The sequence below is a fragment of the Staurois parvus genome, unplaced genomic scaffold, assembly GCF_062004578.1.
Source record: "Staurois parvus isolate SC_StPar_1 unplaced genomic scaffold, SC_StPar_1.0 ptg000315l, whole genome shotgun sequence".
Taxonomy (NCBI): domain Eukaryota; kingdom Metazoa; phylum Chordata; class Amphibia; order Anura; family Ranidae; genus Staurois; species Staurois parvus.
In genome coordinates, this window is record NW_028318111.1 from 567,501 (window position 1) to 577,662 (window position 10,162).

Here is a 10,162-nt window from a genome sequence, read left to right on the forward strand (position 1 = left end):
ATCTGAAGGCCACATGACATTTGGAGGTCTTTAGCTATTATTGACTCTGCAGACATTTGGCGACTTCTGCGCACTGCGCTTCAGCATGCGCTGTCCCCGCTCTGTCATGTGACGTGGCCTACCACTTGGTGGCTGAGTTGCTGTTTTTTCCAGTTGCTTCCACTTTGTTATAATACCACTAATAGTTGAGCGTGGAATATTTAGTAGCCAGGAAATGTCACAGATGGACTTATTACACAGGTGACCACCTATCACGGGACCACGCTTGGAGTCACTGAGCTCCTGAGCAACCCATTCTTTCACCAATGTTTGTACAAGCAGTCTGCATGCCTAGGGGCTTGATTGTATGCACCTGTGTCCATGGAGGGGATTGGAACACCTGAATCCAATAATTTGGAGGGCGGGCCCAATACATTTGCAATATAGTGTATATATTGATGCAAGAAACCTCTTTATTGAGGGTAACGGTAAATATTAAGGAAGGTGGATGGTACCATTATCACAGGGTGAAGCAATATAGTGTATGTAACATCAACCGGTTTGCATCCAAACATTGAAGCTTAGATGTCCTACAGCAAGACAAGGAACCGAAGGCTGGCCATACATTATGGTGTGAACCTCCTGCGCTAATATATAACACAAAAATTAGAAAAACTAAAATAAGAACAGGGATGGCGTGAACCTCTCACACTACTATGCACCAAAAAAATATATAATAAATGAACTAAAAAGAGGAGCTGCCAACATTAAATCATATACCCATGATATAAATACAAAACAAAATCTAAAAGAATGTGGCGCTACCAATATATCCCAAAAAAATGCTAAAGTGAAAAAAGTGCTGCTCTATAACAACCTTAATAAAAAATATATAATATATGCAATAAGCCATGTGAATCAACAATAAATATAATAATCAAGTGATGAGACTGGCCAACATTATACAATTTTCTTGAGATTTTTGGTTTAGATTTACCAAAAACCATATAATAGGAGGACAAATCTAAACAACGCTTTCAGTTGTATCCAGTTTGTCCTCCTCTTATATGGTTTTTGGGAAATCTAAACCAAAAATCTCCAGATTACTATTATTATTATTATTATTATACAGTATTTATAAAGCGCCAATAGTTCGCTCAGCACTGTACATTACAAAGGGAGACAGAACATTTGACAGAACAATACCAATACAATGCAAAACATGAGGGGATTGAGGGTCCTGCTCTTTCGAGCTTACAATCTAGGAGATAATTGTATAATGTATGGCCAGCCTAAGACTGGCCAACATTATACAATTTTCTTGAGATTTTTGGTTTAGATTTCCCAAAAATTATATAATAGGAGGACAAACCTAAACACTTTCAGTTGTATCTAGTTTGTCCTATTATATGGTTTTTGGTAAATCTAAACCAAAAATCTCCAGATAATTGTATAATGTATGGCCAGCCTAAGGCTGGCCATACATTATACAATTATCTGGAGATTTTTGGTTTAGATTTCCCAAAAACCATATAATAGGAGGACAAACCTAAACAACACTTTCAGTTGTATCCAATTAGGCAGGCCCTTGCACTACACAGTTGAAGGTAAATCTAAAGGAAATTGGGCAGAAAATTGGAAGATAATTGTATAATGTATGGCCAGCCTTAGACTGGCCAACATTATTTTAGCTTAGATTTACCAAAAACCATATAATAGGAGGTCAAACCTAAACAACACTTTCAGTTGTATCCAATTAGGCAGGCTCTTGCACTACACAGTTGAAGGTAAATCTAAAAGAAATTGGGCAGAAATTGGACAGAAAATTGTATAGTGTATGGCCAGCCTTACACTTGTAGAATTTTGTTTGAGCTTTCAGACAGGAAAGTATAAAATTCACTCATCTGACTGTTCCATACTGCCTTCATGGAAGTTCTCTGAGATATCTATCCATGCATTCACACAGGTAGTAAGATACACCATGTATTCAAAGATCAGTGTCACTCACCTGTAGCTCGTGTGAATACAGAATGTAGCCCCGGAGGAAGAGCCAGTACAGGTTGGTGAGCAGCGATGGACCAGGTAAGTCATCGAACGTCTTTACCTTTTTGTCCGCTAGTCCAGCTGCTGCAGCTCCGCTCACTCCTCTGTGCTGCACCCTCCATACGCTGCTTGCTGCGCTGCACCGTATCCCCTCTACCCCGGTCACTGGCCTGTGTCCTATCCACTCTACCCTGCAGGACTGGGTCCTGGACCGGCTCAGGAACAGGAGCCAAGGCCTGAAGAAAGGAGATATCATGGCTTCTGGAGCTGTGTGATGGCCGCCTGCAGAGCTCCTTACACAATGCAACACACAGGAACACAGAGGGCAGCAAGGAACTCCCTCTAACACTTTCACTGCCGGAGGAAAGCGCACAGCGAGCCCAGCTGGGAAATGAGTAACTCCATTGTAACTGCAGCTAAGCAGCTCTTTTACTTCTAAAGAAACATTTTGTCTTCTTTGTAGAGAGAAGCCGCGTGAATTTGTTACACTTGAATTATCTTTTAAGAAGAGGACATGTCCAATAGTGAACAGACTTTATTTTTTTATACATATTTACAATCTTACTCAGACTTTGCTTCATATGAACATCTGCAAAAACCTTTCACACTAATGCGGATTTCATGGCATTTTCCAGTTTGCAGAAATGCGCTACAGTCCATTTAACATGATTTCCTATGGATCTAGTTCACATCGGTGCGGCTTGGGCCAGTTTTTTCGAAAGGGTCAGGAACTTTTTTTCCCCGCAGTAGATTGCGTTTATTGTACAATAGACTTTAACCTCCTCAGCGGTATGATTATTTCAGATTTTTGGTGCTGAAAGCGGTACCATTTTTTTGCATGGAAATATATTTTTTTTTATTGTAGGCCTCTAATTTTTAGGAATAACTCACTGAAATCTGTCCGAACAAGAGTCTAGTAAACATCCCGGGTAGGATAAAACTTGAAACACGAAATCATAAATTATAATTTAATAAATAATCATAAAAGATAACAATATAATAATAAATTTAATTCAATAATATAATCAAACCAAAAACACTGAAATATGAAATATAGCGCCAAGTTCGCACATCGCTGAGCAAAGTCGCAAAATCGTTTTCAGTGTCTGATGAGGAATTTCCCCCACGAATCATTATCACTCAATTCTGCAAGTGGTTCTGATTTACTATCGCTGTTCTCTAGCCGGTCTAAAACCGCTTTTGACCTAAAGGGACGCTTTTTGGACGCCATGGACGTTTCTCAGTTTCCAGGCAGAAAGAACAGTAAAAATGCAGGCAGGGCGCCGGACAAAGCACTCGGGACAAAATGTATGTGAAATGCATTGAAACAGCAATGTTTTACTATATAATAATCATTTTTAAAAAAATGAAATTTTTTTAAAAATTTAAAATTTGCCGCCGTACGTCCCGACGTCACAGGGACCGGAACACGGAAGCCGGATGCAGGCATTGGCCGGAGGAAATGGCCGGGGACGCTGCAGGGGACACATCGTGGGAGCGAAGGACAAGGTAAGTGCTGCAGGGACCCCCTGAGCAACTCTGCATGGTAAGCCGGAGTGTAGCTCGGGGTTAGCGCTTTTGGTACTGAAACTTTACCCCGAGCTACACTCGGGAATACCGCCAGGGGGGTTAATGGAACTGCAGCAAAAACGCAAGTGTTACTTTTTTGATGTCTTACCTCTGGTTCACACCAATGCGTTTTTTTAGTGCTCTTTTACAGAAATGCACTACAGGCCATTTAACATGGTTTCTAGAGATGAGCGAAGTATTCAAAAATTCGATTCGGCTGATTCGGCGAATTCGAGGAATAAATTCGATTCGAGTCGAATATATTCGCTGCGAATTTAACTTATAAAAGGGTGTTTCTAGGCTTCAGAGAGCCTTAATATTAGTGCAGAACACTGTACCTTTAATTTAAATGCCCTTGGAGTCTGCTGGGGAAGAGAAATAATACTGTCAGTCAGTATGACATGCAGATGAGTGCCGTCGATCTTAGAATCACCGCACACTTCACTCATTTGGGCAGTCACGGGGCCAAAACCAGAGTGTGGAGCCACAGTGTGGCGGTGGAGGCAGCAGCAATGGGAGGCCATACAGCACCCTATGACAAAATGGAACCCACCAGCAGTGTGAGGAGACCTGAAAGTGGCACATGGCAGAGTGTGGCGATGGAGACAGCAGCAATGGGAGGCCGTACAGGGACCCATGACACACTCTGGACCTGGCAGCAGCATGAGGAGGCGGTACAGGGGCCCATGACAGATTACGGGCCTGGCAGCAGCATGAGGAGTCGGTACGGGGGCCCATGGCAGATTACGGGCCTGGCAGCAGCAATGGGAGGCCCGTAATCTGCCAGCACCCTATGACAAAATGGAACCCACCAGCAGTGTGAGGAGACCTGAAAGTGGCACATGGCAGAGTGTGGCGATGGAGACAGCAGCAATGGGAGGCCGTACAGGGACCCATGACACACTCTGGACCTGGCAGCAGCATGAGGAGGCGGTACAGGGGCCCATGACAGATTACGGGCCTGGCAGCAGCATGAGGAGTCGGTACGGGGGCCCATGGCAGATTACGGGCCTGGCAGCAGCAATGGGAGGCCGTACAGGGACCCATGACACACTCTTGACCTGGCAGCAGCATGAGGAGGCGGTACAGGGGCCCATGACAGATTACGGGCCTGGCAGCAGCATGAAGAGTCGGTACGGGGGCCCATGGCAGATTACAGGCCTGGCAGCAGCAATGGGAGGCCCGTAATCTGCCAGCACCCTATGACAAAATGGAACCCACCAGCAGTGTGAAGAGACCTGAAAGTGGCACATGGCAGAGTGTGGCAATGGAGACAGCAGCAATGGGAGGCCGTACAGGGACCCATGACACACTCTGGACCTGGCAGCAGCATGAGGAGGCGGTACAGGGGCCCATGACAGATTACGGGCCTGGCAGCAGCATGAGGAGTCGGTACGGGGGCCCATGGCAGATTACGGGCCTGGCAGGAGCAATGGGAGGCCCGTAATCTGCCAGCACCCTATGACAAAATGGAACCCACCAGCAGAGTGAGGAGACCTGAAAGTGGCACATGGCAGAGTGTGGCGATGGAGACAGCAGCAATGGGAGGCCGTACAGGGACCCATGACACACTCTGGACCTGGCAGCAGCATGAGGAGGCGGTACAGGGGCCCATGACAGATTACGGGCCTGGCAGCAGCATGAGGAGTCGGTACGGGGGCCCATGGCAGATTACGGGCCTGGCAGCAGCAATGGGAGGCCGTACAGGGACCCATGACACACTCTTGACCTGGCAGCAGCATGAGGAGGCGGTACAGGGGCCCATGACAGATTACGGGCCTGGCAGCAGCATGAAGAGTCGGTACGGGGGCCCATGGCAGATTACAGGCCTGGCAGCAGCAATGGGAGGCCCGTAATCTGCCAGCACCCTATGACAAAATGGAACCCACCAGCAGTGTGAAGAGACCTGAAAGTGGCACATGGCAGAGTGTGGCAATGGAGACAGCAGCAATGGGAGGCCGTACAGGGACCCATGACACACTCTGGACCTGGCAGCAGCATGAGGAGGCGGTACAGGGGCCCATGACAGATTACGGGCCTGGCAGCAGCATGAGGAGTCGGTACGGGGGCCCATGGCAGATTACGGGCCTGGCAGGAGCAATGGGAGGCCCGTAATCTGCCAGCACCCTATGACAAAATGGAACCCACCAGCAGAGTGAGGAGACCTGAAAGTGGCACATGGCAGAGTGTGGCGATGGAGACAGCAGCAATGGGAGGCCGTACAGGGACCCATGACACACTCTGGACCTGGCAGCAGCATGAGGAGGCGGTACAGGGGCCCATGACAGATTACGGGCCTGGCAGCAGCATGAGGAGTCGGTACGGGGGCCCATGGCAGATTACGGGCCTGGCAGCAGCAATGGGAGGCCCGTAATCTGCCAGCACCCTATGACAAAATGGAACCCACCAGCAGTGTGAGGAGACCTGAAAGTGGCACATGGCAGAGTGTGGCGATGGAGACAGCAGCAATGGGAGGCCGTACAGGGACCCATGACACACTCTGGACCTGGCAGCAGCATGAGGAGGCGGTACAGGGGCCCATGACAGATTACGGGCCTGGCAGCAGCATGAGGAGTCGGTACGGGGGCCCATGGCAGATTACGGGCCTGGCAGCAGCAATGGGAGGCCGTACAGGGACCCATGACACACTCTGGACCTGGCAGCAGTATGAGGAGGCGGTACAGGGGCCCATGACAGATTACGGGCCTGGCAGCAGCATGAGGAGTCGGTACGGGGGCCCATGGCAGATTACGGGCCTGGCAGCAGCAATGGGAGGCCTGTAATCTGCCAGCACCCTATGACAAAATGGAACCCACCAGCAGTGTGAGGAGACCTGAAAGTGGCACATGGCAGAGTGTGGCGATGGAGACAGCAGCAATGGGAGGCCGTACAGGGACCCATGACACACTCTGGACTTGGCAGCAGCATGAGGAGGCGGTACAGGGGCCCATGACAGATTACGGGCCTGGCAGCAGCATGAGGAGTCGGTACGGGGGCCCATGGCAGATTACGGGCCTGGCAGCAGCAATGGGAAGCCATACAGCACCCTATGACAAAATGGAACCCACCAGCAGTGTGAGGAGACCTGAAAGTGGCACATGGCAGAGTGTGGCGATGGAGACAGCAGCAATGGGAGGCGGTACAGGGACCCATGACACACTCTGGACCTGGCAGCAGCATGAGGAGGCGGTACAGGGGCCCATGACAGATTACGGGCCTGGCAGCAGCATGAGGAGTCGGTACGGGGGCCCATGGCAGATTACGGGCCTGGCAGCAGCAATGGGAGGCCATACAGCACCCTATGACAAAATGGAACCCACCAGCAGTGTGAGGAGACCTGAAAGTGGCACATGGCAGAGTGTGGCGATGGAGACAACAGCAATGGGAGGCCGTACAGGGACCCATGACACACTCTGGACCTGGCAGCAGCATGAGGAGGCGGTACAGGGGCCCATGACAGATTACGGGCCTGGCAGCAGCATGAGGAGTCGGTACGGGGGCCCATGGCAGATTACGGGCCTGGCAGCAGCAATGGGAGGCCGTACAGGGACCCATGACACACTCTGGACCTGGCAGCAGTATGAGGAGGCGGTACAGGGGCCCATGACAGATTACGGGCCTGGCAGCAGCATGAGGAGTCGGTACGGGGGCCCATGGCAGATTACGGGCCTGGCAGCAGCAATGGGAGGCCTGTAATCTGCCAGCACCCTATGACAAAATGGAACCCACCAGCAGTGTGAGGAGACCTGAAAGTGGCACATGGCAGAGTGTGGCGATGGAGACAGCAGCAATGGGAGGCCGTACAGGGACCCATGACACACTCTGGACCTGGCAGCAGCATGAGGAGGCGGTACAGGGGCACATGACAGATTACGGGCCTGGCAGCAGCATGAGGAGTCGGTACGGGGGCCCATGGCAGATTACGGGCCTGGCAGCAGCAATGGGAGGCCCGTAATCTGCCAGCACCCTATGACAAAATGGAACCCACCAGCAGAGTGAGGAGACCTGAAAGTGGCACATGGCAGAGTGTGGCGATGGAGACAGCAGCAATGGGAGGCCGTACAGGGACCCATGACACACTCTGGACCTGGCAGCAGCATGAGGAGGCGGTACAGGGGCCCATGACAGATTACGGGCCTGGCAGCAGCATGAGGAGTCGGTACGGGGGCCCATGGCAGATTACAGGCCTGGCAGCAGCAATGGGAGGCCCGTAATCTGCCAGCACCCTATGACAAAATGGAACCCACCAGCAGTGTGAGGAGACCTGAAAGTGGCACATGGCAGAGTGTGGCGATGGAGACAGCAGCAATGGGAGGCCGTACAGGGACCCATGACACACTCTGGACCTGGCAGCAGCATGAGGAGGCGGTACAGGGGCCCATGACAGATTACGGGCCTGGCAGCAGCATGAGGAGTCGGTACGGGGGCCCATGGCAGATTACGGGCCTGGCAGCAGCAATGGGAGGCCGTACAGGGACCCATGACACACTCTGGACCTGGCAGCAGCATGAGGAGGCGGTACAGGGGCCCATGACAGATTACGGGCCTGGCAGCAGCATGAGGAGTCGGTACGGGGGCCCATGGCAGATTACGGGCCTGGCAGCAGCAATGGGAGGCCCGTAATCTTCCAGCACCCTATGACAAAATGGAACCCACCAGCAGTGTGAGGAGACCTGAAAGTGGCACATGGCAGAGTGTGGCGATGGAGACAGCAGCAATGGGAGGCCGTACAGGGACCCATGACACACTCTGGACCTGGCAGCAGCATGAGGAGGTGGTACAGGGGCCCATGACAGATTACGGGCCTGGCAGCAGCATGAGGAGTCGGTACGGGGGCCCATGGCAGATTACGGGTCTGGCAGCAGCAATGGGAGGCCCGTAATCTGCCAGCACCCTATGACAAAATGGAACCCACCAGCAGTGTGAGGAGACCTGAAAGTGGCACATGGCAGAGTGTGGCGATGGAGACAGCAGCAATGGGAGGCGGTACAGGGACCCATGACACACTCTGGACCTGGCAGCAGCATGAGGAGGCGGTACAGGGGCCCATGACAGATTACGGGCCTGGCAGCAGCATGAGGAGTCGGTACGGGGGCCCATGGCAGATTACGGGCCTGGCAGCAGCAATGGGAGGCCGTACAGGGACCCATGACACACTCTTGACCTGGCAGCAGCATGAGGAGGCGGTACAGGGGCCCATGACAGATTACGGGCCTGGCAGCAGCATGAGGAGTCGGTACGGGGGCCCATGGCAGATTACGGGCCTGGCAGCAGCAATGGGAGGCCCGTAATCTGCCAGCACCCTATGACAAAATGGAACCCACCAGCAGTGTGAGGAGACCTGAAAGTGGCACATGGCAGAGTGTGGCGATGGAGACAGCAGCAATGGGAGGCGGTACAGGGACCCATGACACACTCTGGACCTGGCAGCAGCATGAGGAGGCGGTACAGGGGCCCATGACAGATTACGGGCCTGGCAGCAGCATGAGGAGTCGGTACGGGGGCCCATGGCAGATTACGGGCCTGGCAGCAGCAATGGGAGGCCCGTAATCTGCCAGCACCCTATGACAAAATGGAACCCACCAGCAGTGTGAGGAGACCTGAAAGTGGCACATGGCAGAGTGTGGCGATGGAGACAGCAGCAATGGGAGGCCGTACAGGGACCCATGACACACTCTGGACCTGGCAGCAGCAAGAGGAGGCGGTACAGGGGCCCATGGCAGAGTGGCGAAGCGTAAGCAGCTTAAATTGAAGGCCATACAGAGGCCTATGTTAAAAATAATAACATGTTTGGGGCATGATTCATGGTGGATTTAGTCAGTTGTGTCAGGAACTGGTGGTTTGAAATCCAGACTAATCCACGCCTGATTCATTTTCACAAACGTGAGTCTCTCCACACTTTGGGTGGACAGTCGTGTCCTCTGCGGAGTTACAATACCTCCTGCCGCACTAAACACGCGCTCCGATGCCACGCTACTGGCCGGGCATGACAGCCTTTCAAGGGCAAATTCAGCTAGTTGGGGCCAAAGGTCAAGTTTCGTTGCCCAGTAGTCAAGGGGATTGTCTACCTCGGTTGGCAGGGTGCTGTCCAAGTAGGCCCAAGCCTGTTGTTTGAGGTCCTGCTCCAGGTCCACCTGATGCTGCTGCTGCTGCGGCTGGTTAGTAGTTTCCTCACTGCGCTGGTGAAGAAAGCTACTCATCATCGACTGCAGACTGAGGCAGCCGCTGCTGGTGGAGCTGCCACTGCTCCTACCACCCCACCCCTCCCTTGCTGCCATGGCAGCGGAACGCGAGCGCACAGGGCCCACAGTGTCTGAGGATGGACGTTGGCGCAGAAAGGCAGAGACCAACTGACTACATAGGTGGTTTTTATAGTACGTTATTTTGGCCTCCCTCTCAGCAGGTGTGAAAAAGGCCACCATTTTTGAACGGTAGCGAGGGTCCAACAAGGTGGACAGCCAAAAGTCATCCCTCTGTCTGATGGTTATTATTCGGCTGTCGCTACGCAAGCAAGCGAGCATGCTATGGGCCATTTGTGCCAAGGAATGCGAGGGACTCCCTGCCTCCATCT

General features: G+C 52.1%; 1 protein-coding gene across 1 annotated transcript in view; it reads right to left on the reverse strand.

The window, feature by feature from the left end:
• LOC149457523 (sterol 26-hydroxylase, mitochondrial-like) overlaps positions 1-2,356 on the reverse strand; it is a 55,560-nt gene extending 53,204 nt beyond the window's left edge. Inside the window, exon 1 of the mRNA XM_089683569.1 lies at positions 1,988-2,356. Coding sequence (XP_089539695.1) covers positions 1,988-2,278 — 291 coding nt within the window. The 5' untranslated portion in view covers positions 2,279-2,356. The remainder of the gene's footprint in view (positions 1-1,987) is intronic.
• Between the last annotated feature and the right edge of the window lie 7,806 nt (positions 2,357-10,162).